General features: G+C 32.3%; 1 protein-coding gene across 1 annotated transcript in view; it reads left to right on the top strand.

Moving 5' to 3' along the window:
• The first annotated feature begins 2,804 nt into the window (after positions 1-2,804).
• LOC127729058 (YEATS domain-containing protein 2-like) overlaps positions 2,805-25,137 on the top strand; it is a 44,357-nt gene continuing 22,024 nt past the window's right edge. The window contains exons 1-9 of the mRNA XM_052236686.1: positions 2,805-2,842; positions 4,140-4,242; positions 4,643-4,740; positions 5,685-5,777; positions 14,700-14,855; positions 16,300-16,439; positions 17,440-17,601; positions 18,523-18,634; positions 21,687-21,731. Coding sequence (XP_052092646.1) covers positions 4,149-4,242; positions 4,643-4,740; positions 5,685-5,777; positions 14,700-14,855; positions 16,300-16,439; positions 17,440-17,601; positions 18,523-18,634; positions 21,687-21,731 — 900 coding nt within the window. The 5' untranslated portion in view covers positions 2,805-2,842; positions 4,140-4,148. The remainder of the gene's footprint in view (positions 2,843-4,139; positions 4,243-4,642; positions 4,741-5,684; positions 5,778-14,699; positions 14,856-16,299; positions 16,440-17,439; positions 17,602-18,522; positions 18,635-21,686; positions 21,732-25,137) is intronic.

Below are 25,137 nucleotides of genomic sequence, written 5' to 3'. Positions count from 1 at the left end.
CGGTACGGGACTAAAAATGTACATATATATATATAAAAAAAAGAAACTTGTATATAAAACTGAGAAAGAAACTTACTTGTGTATGATATTAATTCTTTTGTCTTTTAACATGTGTTTACTGGCGTAATTATGTGTGTTGATGCTGAAACTGGTACACATTCCACAGATAACATTATCAAAACAAAACACAAGCAGTAAAATGAAATATAATCTCATGTAATAAAATATCTCATTCTGATATCTTAATGATCTGCTTATTTATAGGGCAAAAAGGTACTATCTGGCAGATAGAACCTTTTTGCTCATAGGTCAATGTAAATAGAACCTTTTTGCACAAATTAAACTTGACATTTGTAGATAAAACCTTTGAACATATTACTTTTTTCAATCATATTAATTAATATATGACTTCGATTTTTTTCGCAGATAATAAATAATATTATTTCACTTATTTCTGCATATAAAACTACGAAATGATGCAAAGCATGCAGATAGAACCTATTTGCTCTGAACCCTCGATATAAAAGAAGTTATTGTGTGCATTTATTATTGCAATCTAACAGTCAAAAAAGTTATTCGAGGAAATGCGACATAGAAACAATGTCATAAAATACTTATTTTTTGTCACTTGGGCACTGACTGTCTGGAAACAGAGGCTTCATTTTATAGTGGTAGCAAATTTGTGCAGAAGGTATTTGTGAATTGTATTTCCAGTTAAAACGGAAATGTCAGGATTCTTCTGCATGTTTGTGAATACAAGAAGATATTCAGTATACGGTCAATGATACAGCGACCCAACATCACAAATAACCATAACACGTCTAGTGGTCAATATGCATGCATACAACAATAAGTGTTTTATACAATTTATCAAGTCTCTTAATCGCCCCAAACCAAAGAAAACAAAAAACAAAAAACGTGCGAGTAAATGTAACCATAGATCTACTAGCAATGTGTAGTATACTGTATTTATACTGAGCAAAAAATTACAATGATTGAAAATTATATATCCTCTAACCGAGTACCTGTGTTTTAGTATATGGACATGGATAGTATAGTGCACATTGTTAATATACATACAAATTGGTGCTGGCAACGTTGATAATTAAAACAAATAGGCAGGCAATACGAAAAACAAAACTTTTGAAATTGACAATGATTAAAAAATATGTCTGCCAACCGAGTTCCAGTGGTATTCAAGTATTCATTTTTTACATTCGATCCCAAGTACACTTCGAATATCTCCTAGAGAAGCAGATATTTCCTACAACAACAACGTCATTTGGAATTTGGTGGGTAGTTGTCACATTGTCGATCATAGCACATCTTTTTTTCAGATGTATATTATATAGGTATTTTGATGTAAAGTTATTTGTATGGTACTCTAGTTCGGTGCTTTGATTTTTGCGCCAAAAAAAAAATCTTTCATTTGAGCCAATCACCCTCAATACAGTTATCCATATTAAATACAGATAGAAAAGAGACTTTTGGTAGTAACTTGAAAACAAGTTTTTGTTTGTGCAATTAAACATATATATCATAAATCACCACATCATGTACATCCGCTCTCTTTTTCGGTAAAGCGTGGTTTTTCAGAAATGTCTCAGATGATTTTTTGCGAACTCTGATTCTTAATTGCTGAGATTCGACTTTCTGTTGGTTTGCACTGTGGAAGTGTTCATTCGATGCTTTCTATAATCTATCATCGAATTTATTAACTGTCCACATCGGTTGTAATTTTGGCTTTGCAAGGTGTTTTTTTTGTGATTTGTTTTTTGGTTGCTTTTTTGGTTTGGGGGGGGGGGGCATCTATACGACTGAGTCTCCGTAATTTACTGCAATAGATATCCTATATTTGTGGGGTCAAGACCAAATATTTTAGAATTAAGTTTTCCTGCGAGCATTAGATAATCATGTCCCTGACTAGCTCCTTGAAAAAAATAGGTAAGGCAGTATCCTATACGGTAGGTATGCAAAATATAAAGTAAAAGCAGAGACCTAATCACATGTGGTATAATTATGTCTGGTAGGGGCGGATCCAGCCATTTATAAAAGGGGGGTTCCCAACCCAGGATAAGGGGGGTCCAACTGTACGTCCCCATTCAAATGCATTGATCGTCAAAAAAAGGGGGGTTCCAACCCCCGGACCCCCCCCCCCCCCACCCCATGGATCCGCCATTAGGTAAAAGGTAAAAAAGCGACTGAATAATTATGTTATTAGGTTCAATGATAACGACCATCCTCAGTATGACATTTTTGGGGTTTTCGATGTCACAGTGGCCAGTGTAGGAGCTAACGATTCCCTAAAAAATCAAGTTTGACGAGTAGCGTAACGTTAATATAACGAAGCAATTTTTTTCCTTGTTCATGCCAAATATAAAAGTTTTTTTCTGGCGTCTGAATAGCTTAATTCTTAAAATACCCAAACAATTAAATAAATAAATGGCCAAAATCTGCCTTCAATAATTAGATCAAGCCAACAGGCCAATACATTAAATCTGAGACTACTATAACAGTATAGTAGTCTCAGATTAAATAAAAGATTTTATTATGTTTTTTTTAAAAAAATTTTGTTGTTGTTACATTTATTCATTTCTATTTGTTAAGACTCTGTTTAGAAAGAACTCTGAAGTAAGTAAGAGGTGTACATTTTCCCGTCTTGTGTGCTTTTACAGATAAATTTATTTAATTTGTATCTAAAACTGAAAACACGTGCTTTTATTCTTTTCTCTTCATTGGTTTCGCGGAATTTTCCACACGAGTAATCATGACCTATCTGTTTTATCCAATCACAGTTGTTGTACCTTTCATTGATTGATCAACATGGCGGCCTCCATGAAACGTAAAATGAAATTACTACCAAAACAATCTGATATCTACTTCACAAACTCTGTATATTAAGTGCAAACATTGGCTGACCTTACATACAAAACTTTATATTATCAAAATAATAAGATACACGAAGATTTGCGTCAAAGTATTTTTTTTAACGTTAATTAAAAAAATCCTATCGTTGCAGTTTTGACAGGTCTATTTGCATTTTGTAAACACCCTCTCATGTTACTGTTGTGCAAAAAAATCACACACCCATAAAACTAATGGGTGTGAATTTTACTCCAACTAGCCCCCTATAAAAACCTCATGTGTTTTCCTTATATTTAAATATTGTTACACTTCTTTATAAAGTTAAATATTAACTAAAGAGTAAAGTCTTTTTATACTGTGAGTGACTTATGCTTACAATTCACATGATTCATGGCAATTAACATTTGTAAAAAGATAAAAATTTAAAAATAAGAATTAAATAATAAAGGCGTTTATGATCATTAGCTGCATAATGATGTATCAAAGATGGAATGCTGAAAAATTAAGAAAATCTAAGATTCAATGAATTATACAATATACAATTTATAATATTGTTGGTTTAACATTTGTCATGAATCCATTCTTATTTAGTGATGTTATATTAAGTTTGAAAGCAAGACCTACAGCATCTAAAAAAACTGAGAATGGAAATGGGGAATATGTCAAAGAGACAACAACCTGACCAAAGAACAGACAACAGCCGAAGGCCATTAATGGGTCTTCAATGCAGCGAGAAAATCCCGCACCCGGAGGTGGTCCTCAGCTGGCCCCTCAATAAAATTGTGTACTAGTTCAGTGAAAATGGACTAAACTCCAAAACATATAAATGAACTAAAATTAAAAAACATACAAGACTAACAAAGGCCAGAGGCTCCTGACTTGGGACAGGCGCAAAAAGACTGCATACGTTTGCTTACCTGAGGATTTTCATGGGAAATTTGGGTTTTTACAGACCACCAAACCTAATCAAGGAAATTTTGTGTTATCAGGTTTATATAAGATAAGATAAATTTTTTTAGCCAATTTTGGGCCCCAAGGGGCATAAAAATTATAACAAAGAAAGATATAATCTATTATATATAATGTAAGCCCCAAAATCAAATTTGTTAAAAAGTGCATGTTAAAAGAAGCAAAAAATTTATAGTTTACAAGACACTGAAGCAAACTATGTTATTTTCTTACTTATGAACTTTGTTAAAGCAGCAAAGCAGAGTGACGCATACATGTACATGTACTTGTTATCTCATAATATATCTAGTCATTTATATTTGCAGAATTGTAGAATGGCTGTTAAACGTGGACATATTGACCTTGACCCAGATTATGAAGATGTTACAGAGCAGCAGTCAAAGAGACAAAGAGTATTTGAAGAGGATGGTTTGTATCGTTTCACTGAATATTACAGAAAAAAAATAACAGACACAAATGCATAAATTATCGATTTAACAAATTTTAAGCACACCTACCCCAAAGGCCAGTGTGAGTTGAATATATTGCCATCACTTGGCATCCTATAAAAAAAAATCTAGACGTAAATGAGACGAGCATAAAAGCTAAAAAAAATATTTTAAATGAAAACAATCGACAAATTTTCTACAGATGGAAGTTATAAGAATGATAAAGAGACGGCATCTTCTTTCTGTTCAGAATTATGTAAAATAATCAAAATTGGAAGAAATGTGAAAAAGTGGAAAGAAAATAAATAGTTTTCAGATGCAGAAAAAAAAACCATAAGAATAAGACATGTAACAAAATGATATTGCTTAATCTTTTTCAGCTAAGGAAGCAACAAGACGTAAGATTGAGAATATTATTCACGGTCAGTTTACAATGGAAATACAGAACAAAGAAGAAGAAGTAGACGAGGCTGATCAGGTAAAAACCATGCATTTTATTTGCAAAATTTCAAGTTAGAACGACAGTTGTATGAGATATGCAAGGTTAAAAAACAAACTAATCAGTATAATAAGGCCATTCCAACTTATTTTTCACCACTTAAATTCATTTTTTGCTCACTGTACTGTTAGCTGTTGTATGATTTATAATGGTAACAATGGACAAACATCAATGAGACAGCAACCCAAAAAATCCTTTGTTGACTTTGTTTTCTCTCTTCTGTGGATAATTGTTATTCATGAGTTTCTATGACAATAACAAGATTAATTAGACATTTAAGACAGAATGGTTGAACTAATGACGCTCCAAGTAGAGAAACAACATTAAGTTAATACAATCAAATAATGTTCAGCCATCTTAGGAACCTGTTTTTGCTAGTAACTGCAAGAAAAACACCTAGAAAGCATAATCTTACAGTATCAGCCTAAACAGTTTATAATAATCCGATTGAATATAATTTATATTGAACAATGCATTGTGAGCACTCTCATACCTACATTTCTTGTCAGATTTTAATGAAATTTATATCAATGGTTAAAATCAGCAAGGTCTTTGAAGAGTTAATCAGTGCTGATCAAATATTTTTACAGCAGTTATGCCACTTGGAAATAGAAATTATAAGGAAAATATCAGTGTAAACAATCTCATGCCTATATTTCTTGAAGGATATTTATAAAAAAGTTAAAAAGAACAAAACAAATTTTTTAGTTATTGCCCTTGGACAGATAAAATATATGCATAGGCAGGGAACATTGGAATACTGATAAATTATTACCAAATGAAATGCAAAACTAAAACGGTATTGTTAAAAATTAAAAAAAAAATTGTTTGTGACTTGTAAATTTTAGTGTTGCTCTTTACTTTGGGAACTCTGTAAACTCTTTGATATACTAACTTAATTAATTATACAATTAAATTTTCAGAAATTAAATCAAAGTAGAATGGTAATGGATAGACTTAGGGCTTGCATCATAGCTAACTTTTATTCGAAAGCAGGACAGCAGAAATTCTCACAGGTAGAGTACCATGGCTCAAATGCTACCTCAAAAGTTAAGTTTTATGAAAAAGAGAGCTCAAAACAGTTATCATTCTGAAAAAGATGATTTACAAACTACTCACTTAAATATTAAGTGTAAGAAACTTAACATTCTAGTATGACGTTCTTCAAACGCTTTGCGTACACACCTGTGGTAAAATACAAATATATTGTATGTCAGCCGATCAACAACATTGGATTTGTTTGTGCTGTTCCAATCATACTCCAGCGTCATATGCTTTCTATGAATGAGTTACCTGAGGTCAATGGGTGTAAATGATGTCATTGAGCGATCAACTTTTAACTGTAACGTAAGAAACATAAGCATTGTACAGGAGAATGTGAATGTTAAAGTTGTAAAACCGTAGAAAAAAAAACAAAGATACCAATTTGTTGAAAGCCCTTCTTTGTCAAGCCTGCGATATTTATGTTCCTAAAGCGGGACATAGCCATCATAGATTCTGTCGGTGGCGTAAACATTTAGGTTCAGTCTGTGGGTAAATATTTTTTGGACATCAATAACTTTGTCAAACCTTCATGGAATTTAATGAAATTTGGATAGAAGCAGTTCAAGCTTGTTCATGACCGAAATGTAGTATCCAGAGCAAAATTTTGAAAATATATATTTTCATTTTTCTGTATTTTACTAATAAATGGACTTAGTTTTTTGTCTCGCCTTGACAAAGTCAAAAAGCGATACATAGGTATGCTGTTTTGGGCGGCGGCGGTGTCAACAATGAATAAGTTTGTGATAAGGTCTAGTTTATGGTGAACCACTAGTGGCAGGTCAATGATATTTGGTAAGGAGTTATATTAGCATTGACACATCTCATTACCATGGAGATTATTTGACCCGCCCTCTCAGTCATGGTCTATTGACTTTGAAACTGATTAGTTTATATGAATTAGTGTGTGATTAGGTTAGTTTATGGGGAACCACTAGTGGTAGGTCAATGATATTTGGTATGCAGTTGTATAAGCATTGGCATATCTCATTTCCATGGAGATTATTTGGACCTGCCCCCTCAGTCATGGTCTATTGACTTGAAACTTTTGCTTAGTTTACATGTATTAGTTTGTGATTAGGTCAGTTTATGGGGAACCACTGTGGTAGGTCAATGATATTTGGTATGCAGTTGTATAAGTATTGGCATATCTCATTTCCATGGAGATTATTTGGGCCCCACCCCCTCATTCATGGTCTATTGACTGAAGCTTTTGCTTAGTTTTCATGTATTAGTTTGTGATTAGGTCAGTTTAAGGGGAACTGTTAGTGATAGGTCAATGATAATTGGTATGCAGTTGTATAATCATTAGCTCATCTCATTTCATTGGAGAATATTTGGTCCTTACCCCTCAGTCATTGTCTATTGACTGAAACTTTTGCTTAGTTTACATGTATTAGTGTGTGATTAGGTCAGTTTAAGGTGAACCACTAATGTTAAGTCAATGATATTTGGTATGCAAATGTATTGATATTTGCAAGTTTTATTTCCATAGAGGTTATATAACCCCGCCCCCTCATTATGGTTCATTGACTTTGAAACTTTTACATAGTTTACAAGTTAATGTTTGTGTTTAGGTTTGTTTAAATGTTTCATTTTTCCATATTTCACTGATAAATAGACTTAGTTTTTATTACAGTTAACATGTAGATACAGTCTGGGGTTAAAGTTTGTTACGCATCAATTACTTTGTCAACCCTTCATGCATGTAGAATTTTTTTCAGTCATCAATAACTTTGTCAAACCTTAATGGAATTTTATGAAATTTGGACAGAAGCCTGTTTATGACCAAAAGATAGTATCCATATCAAAATTTAGAACTTTTTTTTTTCATTTTTTCATATTTCACTGATAAATGGACTTAGTTTTTATTACAGTTAACAAGAAGATACAGTCTGGGGTTAAAGTTTGTTACACATCAATTACTTTGTCAAACCATCATACATGTAGAATTTTTGAAACTTTGGCAGAAGTTTTTTTATGATCTAGAGATAATGTCTGCAGCAAACTTTTGAAAATAATTTTTTTTTTATTTTCAGTATTTGTCTGACAGATGGACTTAGTTTTTTAGTCCCCAAACGACGAAATCGAAGGGGACTTTAGGTTTGCACTTCGTCCGTCCGTCCGTCCGTCTGTCTGTCTGTCTGTCTGTCTGTCTGTCTGTCTGTCTGTCTGTCCATCCGTCAGTCCAGCAAATCAGTTTTCCACTTTTTTTCTTCGTGCTTGAAGATATTGATTTGATATTTATTGTGTTGTTTTATCATGACAAGTTACATATCAAGTTCGAATTTTGTTCTGGTTTGATGATTTTGTGGAGAGTTATGGTCCTTGGACTTAGAAAATTCACTCAAATACTCAGTTTTCCTCACTTTTTTTCTGCATGCTTGAAGATATTGATTTGATAATTTGTATATAATTTTATCATGACAAGTTACAGATCAAGTTCTAATTTTGTTCCTGTCTGATGATTTTGTGCAGAGTTATGGTCCTTGGACTTAGAAAATTCACTTAAATAATCAGTTTTCCACACTTTTTTTTCGTCATGCTTGAAGATATTGATTTGATATTAGTTATATAGTTTACACCATGACAAGTTATAGATCAAGTTAGCATTTTGTTCCAGTCCAATGAATTTTTAATCGGTAGGGGACTATGCATTGCCATGCAATACTCTCAGAATGCTTGTTTACAGTTAACATTGACAGACAGTCTGGGATTAAATTTTTTTGACATGATAAATTTGTAAACTGTCTTGAATTGTTATGAAACTTGGAAAGAGATAATCTTCAAGACAAAGAAATAGCATCTTAAGTTTTTAAATTCTGTATTTTGCTGATAAATATACTCTTTTTAGCTCACCGGGGCCCGAAGGGCCCCATGTGAGCTTATGCCATCACTTGGCGTCCGACGTCGACTGTCGTCGTCGTCTGTCGTCGTCGTAAACTATTTCAAAAATCTTCTCCTCTGAAACTACTGGGCCAAATACCTTCAAACTTTAACTAAATGTTCCTTAGGGTATCTAGTTTATAAATTGTATCCGAAGTTTTGATCCATCGACAAACATGGCCGCCATGGCTAAAAATAGAACATAGGGGTCAAATGCAGTTTTTGGCTTATATCTCAAAAACTAAAGCTTTTAGAGCAAATCTGACAAGAGGTAAAATTGTTCAGTTGGTCAAGATCTATCAGCTCTGAAATTTTCAGACGAATCAAACAACCCATTGTTGGGTTGCTGCCGCCGAATTGGTAGTTTTAACAAAATTTTGCAGTTTTTTGTTATTATTTTGAATATTATTATAGATATATATAAACTGTAAGCAGCAATAATGTTCAGCAAAGTAAGATCTACAAAAAAGTTAATATGACCATAATTGTCAATTGACCCCTTAAGGAGTTATTGCCCTTTAAAGACAATTTTACACAATTTGTTCATCAAGTTTGCTAACATTCAAAAATCTTCTCCTCTGAAACTACTGGGCCAATTACCCTCAACTTTTAACTAAATGTTTCTTAGGGTATCTTGTTTATAAATTGTATCCGAAATTTGTATCCATCGACAAACATGGCCGCCATGGCTAAAAATAGAACATAAGGGTCAAATGCAGTTTTTGGCTTATATCTCAAAAACTAAAGCTTTTAGAGCAAATGTGACATGGGGTAAAATTGTTCAGTTGGTCAAGATGGATCAGCTCTGAAATTTTCAGACGAATCGAACAACCCATTGTTGGGTTGCTGCCACCGAATTGGTAGTTTTAACAAAATTTTGCAGTTTTTTGTTATTATTTTGAATATTATTATAGATATATATAAACTGTAAGCAGCAATAATGTTCAGCAAAGTAAGATCTACAAAAAAGTTTATATGACCAAAATTGTCAATTGACCCCTTAAGGAGTTATTGCCCTTTAAAGACAATTTTACACAATTTGTTCATCAAGTTTGCTAACATTTAAAAATCTTCTCCTCTGAAATGCAGGTAAGCGATTCAGGCTCTAGAGAGCCTCTTGTTTAGATCACCTGGCCGTTAACTTTTACAAAAATCTTTTCCTCTGAAACTACTGGGCCAAATTAAACCAAACTTGGCCTAAATCATACTTCGTTTAAAGAATGTATCTGATGACCCCGCCCATCAAAAAAAAGGCCACCATGGCTAAAAATAGAACATGGGGGTAAAATGCAGTTTTTGGCTTATATCTCTGAAACTAAAGCATTTAGAGCAAAGCTGATGGGGTAAAATTGTATATTAGGTCTAGATCTATCTGCCCTGAAATTTTCAGACGAATCAGACAACCTGTTGGTGGGTTGCTGCCCCTGAATTGGTAATTTTAAGGAAATTTTGCAATTTTGGTTATTATCATGAATATAATAATAGATATAGACAAACTAAACAGCAAAAATGTTCAGCAAAGTAAGCTCTACAAATAAGTCAGCATGATCAAAATTGTCAATTGACCCCTTCAGGAGTTATTGCCCTTTCAAGTCAATTTTTCACAATTTTTCATAAATTTTTGTAATCTTTTACAAAAATCTTCCCCATTTAATCTACTGGGCCAAATGGAATTAAACTTAGCCACCATTTTCAATAGGGTATCTTAATTTAGAAATGTATCTGATGACCCTTCCATCCAACCAACATGGCCGCCATGGCAAAAACAGAACATAGGGGTTTACCAGTGTTCTCCCCAGGCCCTTAAAGGACCGCGGGCCCGCGATGTATAATTTTTTACCGCGGTGGTATCGTTCTTACCGCGATGTATAATTTTTCTCCGTGGTGCTAAAATAATCAGTTAAAAAATCGTAAATCGGTAAAGTTTTAAACGACTTGTTAAATCTTTTCCGTGCGGTATAAAATTCCAGGTGAAATTTGACCAGTTCAAACCAGTTCAACACAGATTGTTTACACCACGTGATCGATTTACCTTACGAGGTTAACCTTGTTGATTGCATTTAATCGATGTAATTAACACTTGTAACATGATTCTTTTGTGTTTTAATTAAGAGTTCATAACTTTATGATCACAGATAACTATTTTATGGCTTCACTCTCCACCCAAGCACTGACCAGTGACAAGTCGGTAAATACTTTGTACACAAACAGTGTCTTGACCTGATAGGTACATTTTGTGTACATCATAAAGGTGGCTCATTACGTATAATGGACAACTATACATTTCCCAATACTTATAATATAGTATTATATGTCTCTGATTAAACCATGGACAATATTATCTTTAATTATGACATAGTTATTGCATGATAGTCGGGTTTCAAACTGTAGTATCTGTCTGTACATATCACATGACCCAGTTAGTTCACGTAGAATATTCAAGTTTATTTACAATTAATTGCAATCTATTATATTTTATAAATAAAATGCATGACTGTACCTTAAAACTGGATATCTATATCCATAATCAATGAATATCAGAAGTAATCTAATTCTTGCAAATTTTATCCATAAGCACATGTTAAATCTATTTATATCTACTTCCTGTCATTTAGGCGGGAAAATAGGGAGACTTAGTTGTTGACATTGAATATGGTTACTTATAGATCTATAGACCAAAGATAAATTTATAGATTTAGGAATTCCTTTTAAATGGTTCATGACAAATAAAGATTTAGATTTCAGGGCAGTATTAAGTCTGTATCTATTTTTGATTATCACCAAAGACAAGAAAGGTTAATATTTACATGAAATCTATGGCAAAATGTTCTAAAATTTATGAAATTTCTTTTTATTAAAATCTAAGATAGAAACTGGTTCAAATAATAAAACAATATTTGCAATTGTTATTGTTAATTTTATATCTTCTTATGACAAGAATCCTTTCACATACAACAACTTTTTTCTAGAAACTAGAATGTTTTTTAAATAGAACATTTTTGTTCACTTTTAATGATATTTTATTTTTATTGATTTCGGATTTTATTAAAGATTTAATTACTTTAAATTCAGATGAATATTTTATTATGAATTATAATTTATTTATTTTAAAAAAATATTAAAGTATACAAACTGTTTTTTGATTTACTTTCTTTTTTACCAATAATTTTCTAAATCAATGTCTACATAACACAGTACCACAGTATTAAAACAAAACAAGAGACATAAAAACTACAGTAACTAGAGATAAGCATCGCGACGCGACACAACTGATTGCATGAAATATTTCACCAAGAAGTCCACACGCGTTACCCTGGTGCTATCCAAAAATCCTGGGGAGAACACTGGGTTTACTATAGAAGTCTATGGGAAAATTGTAAAAAACAAATTCAAATGGTCACAACTTGAAAACTAATTTAAATAATGATAAGGGGTCTTCAGTAACTGTTGTAAGACTACAATGGGATGACCTGCTTTTAATTTAACTATTGGGCCAAATTAAACCAAACTTGGTCTCAATCATTTTTGGGGTATCTAATACTATTTATTATGATTTTATTTTACATGATTTCCAAAACCACAGTAGATACAGGTGAGCGACAAAGGCTCTTGAAAGCCTCTAGTTTTAAGTCAACATTACACTTTTGCACTGGCAGCAGTAATGGAGGGCGAGACACAGGGTTTTGGAACCCCTTACAAATTTTTTCTCAAATTTTCATAATCATTTAACTTCATCCTAACCTGTCTAAGTATGTTATTGTAAATCGTTTAAGGATGTCACCTATTCAGTTTTCTTTGTCCTTCACGTCAATATTTATAGTGTGTTCAATTATGGTAACAGCAAATATTGGCCTTCATCTAGAGCATTTCAGTCCAAAAGAATTTGGTTCATATTTTTAGTTTTAAAAATTCAGACTAATATTTATTTTGCATTACAGATTTCAGCTAGTAAAACTGACTTTTTTACATAGTTTACATTGAAAGTACTAAGTACATAAGAGTCCTAAGGTTTTAAATAGCTATTTTTGTCGAGCCTGCAACATTTATGTTGCGAAAGCGAGACATAACGATTCTAGATTCTGTCGTCAGAGGCGTCAACATTTAGGTTCTGTCTGTGGTTAAAGTTTTTTAAGACATCAATAACTTTGTCAAACCTTCATGGAATTTTATAAAATTTGGACAGAAGCTTGTTTATGACCAAAATACAGTATCCAGAGCAAAATTTTGAAAATATTTGTTTTTCATTTTTCCATATTTTACTGATAAATGGACTTCGTTTTTGTTTTATAGTTGACAAGTAAATACAGTCTGGGGTTAAAGTTTATTACACATCAAATACTTTGTCAAACCATCATAGAATTTTATGAAATTTTGGCAGAAGTTTATTTTATGATTAAGAGATAATGTCTGAAGCAAACTTTTGAAAATACATTTTCATTTTCAGTATTTTTCTGATAGATGGACTTTTTTATTACGGTTAACATTTACAGAAGTCTTGGATTAAATTTTTGTTGACATGATAAGTATGTAAACCTGCATGGATTGTTATGAAAATTGGACAGAAGCTAATCTTCAAGACCAAGAAATAGATTTAAAGAAAAAGTTAGATTTTTGTTGAGCCTGCGACTTTTGCTGCAGAAAGCTCGACATAGGGATAGTGATCTGGCAGTGGCGGGGGCGTTAGCTAACTTCTTAAAAGCTTTATATTTTATAAGCTGGAAGACCTGGATGCTTCATACTTTGTATATAGATGCCTTATGTTATGAAGTTTACGTCTGTCATATGTCCATTGTCCTTGACCTCATTTTCATACTTCAGTGACTACTTGAAAAAAAACTGAAGATTTTTTGTAATGTTAATTTCTCTCTTATTATGAGTAATAGGATAACTATATTTAAGATGTGCGTACCTTGCAAGGTCTTCATGCCCGTCAGACAGTTTTCATCTGACCTTGACCTCATATCATGGATCAGTGAACAAGGTTAAGTTTTCGTGGTCAAGTCCATATATCAGATACTATAAGCAATAGGTCTTCTATATTTGGTGTATGGAATGATTGTAAGGTGTACATGTCTAACTGGCAGGTATCATCTGACCTTGACCTCATTTTCAGTGGTTAAAGTTAAGTTTTTGTGTTTTGGTCTTTTTTTCTAAAACTATATGCGATAGGTCAACTATAAATTTGGTGTATGGAAATATTTTTACAATGTACATGTCAGTCTGGCAGGTTTTATTTGACCATGACCTTATTTTCACAGTTCATTGCTCAGTGTTTAGTTTTTGTGTTTTGATCTGTTTTTCTTAAACTATAACCAATAGGTCTACTATATTTTTTGTATGGAATGATTGTAAGGTGTATATGTCTGTCTGGCAGATATCATCTGACTTTGACCTCATTTTCATGGTTCAGTGGTCAATGTTAAGTTTTTTTCTTAGATATTATAAGCAATAGGTCAACTATATTTAATGTATAGATTGATTGTAAGGTGTACATGTCTGTCTGGCATGGTTCATCTGACCTTGACCTTATTTTCATGGTTCATTGGTCAATGTTTAGTTTTCCTGTTTAAGTCTGTTTCTTAGAAAGTATAATTAATATAAGCAATAGGTCAACTATAATTGGTGTATTGAATGATTGTAAGGTGTACATGTAATTCTGGTTTGGTTTATCTGACCTTGACCTCATTTTCTTGGATCATGTTAAGTTTATGTGATACTTTTAGTAAAGCTTTTTATTTAGGACTATCAACATAAAATCAATGGTCAGTAAAGAAGGCGAGACATTTCAGCGTGTGCACTCTTTTTTTTTTAAATTCTATATTTTACTGATAAATGGACTCACTCTTAAAGTCAACATTACACTTTTACACTGACAGCAGCAATTGTAGGCGAGACACAGGGTTCCGCAGAAGTTACGAATTTTGTCATTCTTACTTTAAACATCATAAAGGTTTTCCTAACCAATGTGGTATTAAATAATGCAGCATGTTTTAATTATTTATTTATTTTAGATAAAACAAAATCCTAATGAGCCACCATATATCCATCCAACTGTGAAAGAACATATAGGTAAAGCTCCAAAAAACTATATGTCACTGGAGACCTCCAATAAGGGAGATAACCTACCATCTGTTGACTTAAGTATTGTGAAGAAAGAACCTGATGAGGTATGTTCACAAACAACTTATATGTAACAATGAAAAAAGACATTATGATTAAAAAGTTTTTTAACCAAGGTTTTCTAAAAATCTGTTATTAATTTATGGTAGTACAGTGATTAGGCAGTGACTCCAAAACGTTTCTGTGCAATAAATTTAGAACCATTCAACTAATCCTTTTAAAATTTTATTATGTATTATATACTGTTAACATGGAAATTTTCATGTCTTCTTTTTTCCTTGATTTACCAAAAAAATCTGAATTCGCAATATCCTGATGTCCTATATGAATTTTTCATAAATGACTTTGAAATTGTACAGTTGTACATGTATTGTAAATCAGGTGATAAAATTAATCAGGAATCCTTTTTTTACGCTGAACAAAGTAATCAGTATACGTCAGTTTATTAATGTAAATTAAGATTTAAAGTTCATGTTTGCTTGTATTAACAGACCACACAATAAACAGAAGAATTACTGGATTAAGGATGAATTAAATGCCAACAGGATTACTACTAATTAATTATATCTTTTGATCTGATTGATGCTGTGGTAGTGATTAAACCGATTGACAGGTTTCATTTACTTTACTGTAATGAGTATTGTTTATATAACAATATCCGTCTTGTACGCTTGCTTGGATTGTGTTCCATTTTAATTAGACTATCATGATTTAAAGTTTTCATTTATAACATTGCCTTTCATTTTGAAATAGAGTTGTGATGTGCAGTATAGCTATCTGTCATCTGTAAAACTGATGATATAAATTGTTCCTTTACATATTGATATAAGTTCATGTATGGTCTTCATCCTATCAAGGATTTGTTTAGTACTAGACAAATCCTTGACCATATGAATCGGTTTTCCTTGAAATATTCACGGTAGTTTTAGTTTTACTTTTCAACTCTTCCTGCAAAAATAGCGAAAATAAAACTGCTGTGAAAATTTCCTTGTTTACAGTAACAAAATGCAGATTAAGTTGATTTTTTTACATTTTTTTATGGTTTCTAATGACAAAATAGAGTTTAATTGAGATTTTGACGATTCCCTAATATATTGTCCAGTGGCAAATTGTTAATATGTTTTAAGAGCATTATTTGATAATGTAACAAATTTGGGAAACATCATTGAAACAGCAATCCAACAATACAAATTACATAAACATCCAGCTAAATAGTGCTCAACAATTGACAAACACACCAAAAGTATGGCTAGCTTTAAATTATAATGGCTTACACAAGTTAAAGGACAACCATGGAATTTTACTTTTGATAAATGAATTGCCTTAAGCCATGCATGGTAGTTCATGCTGGTTCGTTCTGGACCACACTGAAATTTGACTCATACATTCAAAAAATTATGCTATATTATAATTAATAAAAGACCAATACTGCTTGCCATACGTTTTCAAAATAGCTACAATTAAGCAAAATTGAATTATGTTATTTTGTAGGCTTCCGTTGGTAATCCTTGCTTATCTAAATGTGAAACAGTTGGGAATATAGAAAGTGAAAAGATGAAGATTGATCAAGATGATGGGAGAAGTTCAAGATTTAAAACGAAGAAGAGAATTGTAATGGGGAATGTCTCAAAGTATGTAAATGAAATGAAAAAGACAAATATCGTAAATCTTTCCCTAAAATATAAGCTGACCAATGATGTAACATATCATTTCAGAGTTTAGATATAATGGGTGCCACTACTTAAGAGGGAACAGCTTATCATTTTTGGGCAACAGAGATTTATGCTCATTTTGCAAAACTTTTGGTTGATTTGTAATGTTTTTTTGGCAATTGTGTTGGGTTGTCTGTCTTTTTTTCACTTTTTTTGTGTCTTCATGATCTGTTGATACAAAGACTAATTTTATTTTCTGTTCGAAAATTGCTATATATGTCAACCAAATATTATGTAAAAAAATTATTAAAACGTGTTCTCATCAGGAGAAAAGAAAAACAACTGGTCAAAATTATGACGAAATAAACTAAAATACATCAGTCAATTCTATGTTAAAATCCAACCATAAATGACTTTAAAAATGTGTTATTATATCAAATATGTAGCAAAAAATTGTAAACTTTGAAATAAAGTCACTGTGATGCAAAGAATTTAAACAACTCTAGGTGACAGATGCGAGTAACTATTATGGTGCAAACATGTCTATTTTTGTTGAGTGCCAAAACCCAAAAAGTGGGTTAATTTTTAAAATGTGTTATCAAAACTATTGGGGGTTTGACCTGGGGAAAATTTTTGCAGTTTGAACAGGGTACAAGTTATTATTTGTTATTATTGTTGAAATTATTGTATTTAATGTACGATAATTTTCCAAGGACTGATATACTTTGTATTTAACTGGTAACATAGATAATTTGATAAATATGCATACAGGTAATTATGACATGAAATATTCTGGTACAAATGATTCCATGGAAAATTAAAATTTTGCGCAAATGATGCATTTATATCTGAAAAAAAAGCAATGACCCAAAAGACTACAGCCTATTTTATGAGCACACTATATTTTATGTTTGAATGTGGAGGATTTAGGATCAGCACTACCCAAATTTCACGATAAAACTGACATTCATTTTTGTAGGTATATACCTGTAGACCGCAGAGAGGAGAATGACCAATCAACACACAAATGGATGGTGTATGTTCGAGGTTCTAAAGAGGAACCAAGAATTGATCATTATGTAAAGAAAGTTTGGTTCTTTCTTCATCCTAGTTATAGACCTAATGATTTAGTGGAAGTAAGGTAAACAATTTACAGGTAAAAACAGTTTTAAACAGATTTGTTTGCCATAGTGCATATGTCTTGGTAAGACAAAAGTGACAGAGAAGTAAGAAAAGTAAAAAAAAAATAAGGATTCAAAAGTATAATTTGCTTGCCAGTGCAGGTGACTTTTTTTATGTTATTTACAAAAAAAACTATTCTGTTCATAATAGACGAAATAAACCAATCAAGCTGAAAAAAATTGATGATGCAAAATTTGGTTATTGTTTCTTCGCTAGACTGATGTTCAGAAAGTTAATTTTTTTTCAGAGGGGAAATTCAGCATGCTTTTATTGTATTAATATCAGTTCATATAAGTCTAATGACTATTTTGAGGCCCTACCCCTAGGTCATGGTCCAGTGACTTTGAATTAATTTGCAATATTCAATGTTAAGTTTTCTGCTTAAGTTAGTTTGATAGGAACTGCTTGTGATAGATTAATGATATTTTGTATGAAGTTGTATTACTATCATTACATATAAGCTTGATAACTATTTTGAGGCCCTGTCCCCTAGGTCATGATCCAGTGACTTTCAATTAATTACCAAGTTTCAATGTTGAGTTTTCTGCTTAACTTAGTCTGATAAGAACTACTTGTGATAGATTAATGATGCATACATCTCAGAATATTGACCTTTTTAAGGCCCTGCCCACTAGATCATGGTCGAGAGACATTGAATTTATTAGCAATGTTGCTGTTCATAAGATTGTCTTTTTCTGAATTTTATACCAACAAATGTTGTTGATAATCTCTAAGATTACTTTGTGTTCTTCAATTGTGAACAAAAACTTTCAACATATTCAAGAAAACCCCTGTTATATTTGAATACACTTTTAGTAGAATTTATATTGACTAAATACTCAATACAAATGAGAACTTATTCCATGTATTTTATTTACAGTCAACCCCCATTCCATCTAACCAGAAGAGGATGGGGTGAGTTCCCAGTCAGAGTGCAACTTCATTTTAAGGATCAAAGAAACAAAAGAGTGGATATTATTCATCAGCTTAAAGTAAGCTTAAATTTAGTGTAGTTTTGTTTTTAAATAAAGTTTATCTGTCACATTTTTTAGACATCCATCATGCATTATATTTTACTTTTACTGACTAATCTAGGAAAATACTGTTACCTCTATAGATATACTGTAAATTCAGAAATTATTTTGAGTTTTTAGCTCACCTGGCCCAAAGGGCCAAGTGAGCTTTTCTCATCACTTGGCGTCCGTCGTCCGTCGTCGTTAACTTTTACAAAAATCTTTTCCTCTGAAACTACTGGGCCAAATTTGACCAAACTTGGCCACAATCATCATTGGGGTATCTAGTTTAAAAAATGTGTCCGGTGACCCGGCCAACCAACCAAGATGGCCGTCATGGCTAAAAATAGAACATAGGGGTAAAATGTAGATTTTGGCTTATATCTCTGAAACCAAAGCATTTAGAGCAAATCTGACATGGGATAAAATTGTTTATCAGGTCAAGATCTATCTGCCCTGAAATTTTCAGATGAATCGGACAACCAGTTGTTGGGTTGCTGCCCCTGAATTAGTAATTTTAAGGAAATTTTGCCATTTTTGGTAATTATCTTGAATATTATTATAGATAGAGATAAACTGTAAACAGCAATAATGTTCAGCAAAGTAAGATCTACAAATAAGTCAACTTGACCAAAATGGTCAGTTGACCCCTTAAGGAGTTATTGCCCTTTATAGTCAATTTTTAACCATTTTTCGTAAATTTTTGTAATCTTTTACAAAAATCTTCTTCTCTGAAACTACTAAGACAAATTTAACCAAACTTGTTCACAATCATCATTAGGGTATCTAGTTTAAAAAATGTGTCCCATGACCCCGCCCGTGAACCAAGATGGCCGACATGGCTAAAAAATAGTACATAGGGTAAATGCAGTTTTTGGCTCATATCTCTCAAACCAAAGCATTTAGAGCAAATCTGATGAGGATAAAATTGTTCATTAGGTCGAGATCTATCCGCCCTGAAATTTTCAGACCAATCAGGCAACACGTTGTTGGGTTGCTGCCCCTGAATTGGTAATTTAAAAAAAATTTTGCAGCTTTTGGTTATCTTGAATATTATTATAGATAGAGATAAACTGTAAACAGCAATAATGTAGAGCAAAGTTAGATCTACAAATAAGTCAGCATGACCAAAATTGTCAATTGACCCCTTAAGGAGTTATTGCCCTTTATAGTCAATTTTTGTAAATTTTTGTAAATTTTTGTAAATTTTTACAAAATATTTTCCACTGTAACTACCGGGCCAAGTTCATTATAGATAGAGATAATAGTAAGGAGCAAGAATGTTCAGTAAAGTAAGATCTACAAACACATCACCATCACCAAAACACAATTTTGTCATGAATCCATCTGTGTCCATTGTTTAATATGCACATAGACCAAGGTGAGCGACACAGGCTCTTTAGAGCCTCTAGTTTATTAATGCCAATAATGAGACTGGGTGAGTATCACAATAATAAGAACTTGCATTCTGATATCTGATACATATATCTGTATGCAGCTTTTCATTAAATCCTGATAATTAATCACGCATTTTTGTCCATACTTCAAAAATCGCCATTGAATCATAAATGCACGCAATGATTTCTGAATTAACAGTAAATAATATTCAAAATGAAAATTGGAAAAATGGATACAAGGTATTTTACAGCTAGTCTATTTGAGCGTGTACTTTGTGCATGCAAAAAAGGTGTACTTGTTTGTTTGGTAAACCATAAATTCTTAATTATCTCTAGTAAGTATTATAACAAACTGGTTCAACAGATTTTTTAATTACCCTTAGGTTACCAGTTCATTGAGTAAATTGCTACTGTTACTGTTTCAATAGGTAGTAAACAATGGTAATATAAAATTCTAATATGACGTTCTTCTTTCTCTTTGGAAACAAAGCTATGTTCTAATTCCAATAAAACATGGGCTGCACGTGATTGACGTCACAATTGAAATTGCAATGTCTGTGTTTTGAACAAATCAAAATGGACATTTGTTTTGGTTTTGCTCGCTTGGAAATTAAATAAAATCATTATAAAAGTAAGTTTACATATATCTGTTCATTTGTTTATCGTGAAACGGTTGATTTTCTATAAGGTTTTGGCTTCATCAAATCAAAATGGATGCCTTTTGGACGCGTATTATAGGTCTGATTCGAAATTACAAAAGTACTAAATTTTCCTATTAGAATCGAATATTTCTATCATGCCATGCTCTATGCTAATTTTAACATGGGTAGGCATTATATTTGTCAACATTTTACACCTCGCTAACGCTCGGTATAAAAATATTGACAAATATAATGCCTACCCATGTTAAAATGAGCATAGAGCATGGAATGAAAGAATTATTTCTTAAATAAGTGGTATGATTGTCAATCAGACAACCAACTATCCACAGGTGTTCTAATGAAGTGGAAGTCAGCAATTATAGGTCACCCTACAGCCTTCAACAATGAGACAAACCCAAACTGTATAGTTGACTAAGATTAAGAAGTCCAGAAAGTACAAAATGTAAAACAAATTAAACAAGAAAACTAATGGCCTAAGTCATAATTCAATTTACGAAAAAACAAATATGACAGACACAAACCAAAAACAACCACTGAATTACAGGCTCCTGACTTGCGACAGACTCATAAAGAAAGTGGCTGTTTAAAAAACTTATTTTTATGGTCCACCTAGCTAACAAGCAAATTAACTTTATTGTACTTTGTACACATTCGGGTGAATATGCTGTAATGGTTAATGTAACTACATAGCTGTTTAAAATACAGTAAATTGTGTATGTCAATTTGGTAATGGATCAGAAATTAGTTGACATTCAGTAATTAAAAATTTACATTTTGTAAGAAGTGAAAGGCGGCTTGATATAAAGGCAGTATACTAAGATATTACACATAAACAAAACAGTTAGTGCTGCTCCTTAGGAAAATGGTGAAGCTAGAACACTGCATAGGTTCACAGGGTCTCAATCTTCACCTTAAAAAGGTAACCAATAACAACAATGTTTATATAATGTTTACTTTATATTCTTTTTCTAGCTTGACAGAACTTACACAGGATTACAAACTCTTGGATCTGAAACAGTAAGTACTTACAAGTCAGACACCTGTAAAAAGTAATCAGCAAAATATGTAAAATGTACACTCATACATAGCGTTTTGTGCTATCTGTAGGGGCTAGTGTTTAAAAAAGTTGCAGAAAAAAACTAAAGTTCATATAGTAGGGCCAAATGAAACACTTAGTTTGAGTCCTCCCCCTTAATATTTTGGTAAGGATTTTACATCATAAACATTTAAGGACCTGTAAATTGACAAAGTCACAGGACAAAAAGTCACTTGTGTTGAATGATAGTTGTTTCTCTGTAACTTCCAAGTACTCTAAGATAGCAATTTGTGTTTTTGTTGTTTTTATACGACCGCAAAAAATTTTTGCGGTCGTATATTGGTATGACGTTGGCGTTGTCGTCGTCGTCCGAAGACACATTGGTTTTCGCACAATTACTTTAGTTTAAGTGAATGGATCTCTATGAAATTTTACCATAAGGTTCAATACCACAAAAGGAAGGTTGGGATTGATTTTGGGGGTTATGGTATCAACAGTTAAGGAATTAAGGACCAAAAAGGGGCCAAAAATAAGCATTTTTGTAACTTCCAGACATAACTTGTGTGTTAGTGTATGGATCTCTCTGACATTGTACCACAAGGTTCCATATCACACAGGGAATGCTGGGATTGATTTTGGGGGTAATTGCCTCAAAATATTAGGAATTAGGGGCCAAAAAAGGGGCAAAAAACAAGCATTTTTCTAGTTTCATGACAATAACTTGTGTGTAAGTGTATGGATCTTTCTGAAATTGTACTACAAGGTTCCATATCACAAAGGGAAAGCTCGAATTGAGTTTGGGGGTAATTGCCCAAAACGTTTAGGAATAAGGGGCCAAAAAGGGGCCAAAAATAAGCATTTTTCTAGTTTCCAGACAATAACTTGTGTTCAAGTGTATGGATCTCTCTGAAATTGTACTGCAAGGTACCATACCACAAAGGGAAGGCTGGGATAGAGTTTGGGGGTAATGAATCATAAGGGGTTTCAAAAAATTTGGGGGGGGGATTTTTTTTTTTTTTTCCTTTTTTTCTTTTTTGCCTTTTTTTTTTCTTTTAAAATTTAAGCAAATAATAATGATATGGTAGGAGATACACACCAAACAGAATGTGTAAATTATTATATAATAAGTATTGTGCAATAGCAAGAAATTTTCAATTGCACAGTATTGCATAATAGCAAGAAATCTTCAATTGCACAGTATTGCGCAATAGCAAGAAATCTTCAATTGCACAGTATTGTGCAATAGCAAGAAATATCCAAAAGCACAATATTGCCCAATAGCAAGAAATTGTCAATTGTACAGTATTGCGCAATAGCAAGAAATATTCAATTGCACAGTATTGTGCAAAAGAAGATACTTCGTATAAATTGCTTATTTCTTGACCAATTTCAATGGGGTTTTATTCTTGAATTCTTGGGGTTCTTTAATATGCTGATTCTAACCGTGTATTAAGTTTTTGGATTTTGAACCCCGTTTTTAAATTGGTCCACATTGAGGTCCAAAGGGTCCAAAATTAAACTTTGTTTGATTTCATCAAAAATTGAATTATTGGGGTTCTTTGATATGCCGAATCTAACCGTGTATTTAGATTCTTAATTTTTGGTTCCGTTTTCAAATTGGTCTACATTAAGGTCCAAAGGGTCCAAAATTAAACTTAGTTTGATTTTAACAAAAATTGAATTCTTAGGGTTCTTTGATATGCTGAATCTAAACATGTATTTAGATTTTTGATTATGGGCCCAGTTTTCAAGTTGGTCCAAATCGAGGTCCAAAATTAAACTTTGTTTGATTTCAACAAAAATTGAATATATGGGGTTCTTTGATATGCTGAATCTAACCATGTATTTAGATTTTTGATTTTTGGGCCCCATTATCAACTTTGTCCACATTGAGGTCAAAAGGGTCCAAAATTAAACTTTGTTTGATTTCATCAAAAATTGAATTCTTGGGGTTCTTTGATATGCTGAATCTAACCATGTATTTAGATTTTGGATATTGGACCATAATAGGTGAATGTCCAATTTAAAATTTTTAAGTTCTTAGACCACATTCATTCTGTGTCAGAAACCTATGCTGTGTCAAATATTTAATCACAATTCAAATTCAGAGCTGTATCAAGCTTGAATGTTGTGTCCATACTTGCCCCAACTGTTCAGGGTTCGACCTCTGCGGTCGTATCAAGCTGCGCCCTGCGAAGCATTTTATTTTTATTAGCTTACTTGGCCCATCACTTGGTGTCCATTGTAGTTCATCCATAGAAAAACCTTCTCTTCTGAAACTACTGGGTCAACTGATATCATACTGAACTACAATCATCCTTTTGGTATCCACAGTTTTAGGTCAAAAATGTTTCTTCATTCATATATTCCCCTATATATTTCATATAAAAACACATCTTTTAAAGCATTGTCAAGAAGTTATTTCAATTCTAATTTTGATGAAATCTTTACTGTTCAACTCATAAATATATACAGTTTTTTTATGGATTTTATGAAATACTTTTATAATATTTAAGTCATTACTGAGAAATCATTATTTACATACAAATATTTGACTTTTTTTTTCTTTGTAGCCATACATTTTTTGGTGCAGAAATTCATATAATTGAATTTAAAAAGTGATTACCCTAAAAGTATAAATCATAAATATATTTCATAATTATCAGTGCTTTCATTAAGATCCAGTACCCTGTACTTCTACCCCCCTATGGAAAAAATAAAAATACTAAAAAATCATGTGCAAAAATTGTTGTGAAAATCGATCAAATCTAATTTTATACTTTCTTTAATACTCTCTGTTCTACGCCGTTTTAAGTTTATGTTTATGGGTGTCTTTGTTGAGGTCCACGCTAAAGTATTGATCTGCCAATTTCAGGCAAACCTCCAAAGTCAGAGAAGTGATAATTATACACCATGGAATTAAATATGATCGTAAGAGCTCTTTAAAATACAAAGATTTAGCAGAATATTTTCAAGCGGCAATTTATCGATGAATTTAAACAACAAACAACAATGTCTAATAAACTGAAAGCAATTACAGATTATTTTATGAACAAAAGGTTAAATGAAGGTGAACATTCAATGAAATTCAGACAGGGGTTAAAAAATTTTGTTACAGCTCACTAGCCCAGGACTTATTGGTAGCAGAATTTACTAGTCCTGTTGACAGAACTGCTAGCCCAGCAAATCAAACCTGATAGCCCGGACTTCCAACAAATGTTTTAGTCAGCTGGATATTTTTTTCTGATTCAAATTTCAATCCTGTAAGACTTAGTCACAAAGGCAATCATTATTAAATGTTTGCATCATCACAATGCCTGAATAATTGACATTAAAACGATACTAAACTTCAGAAGACTTTTGATATAATTTTTATGTTGTGACGTA

The sequence above is a fragment of the Mytilus californianus genome, unplaced genomic scaffold (genome assembly GCF_021869535.1).
Source record: "Mytilus californianus isolate M0D057914Y unplaced genomic scaffold, xbMytCali1.0.p SCAF_2, whole genome shotgun sequence".
NCBI classification, from domain to species: domain Eukaryota; kingdom Metazoa; phylum Mollusca; class Bivalvia; order Mytilida; family Mytilidae; genus Mytilus; species Mytilus californianus.
The sequence above is the reverse complement of the archived record's forward strand: the minus strand, read 5'-3'. Positions and strand labels throughout refer to the sequence as shown.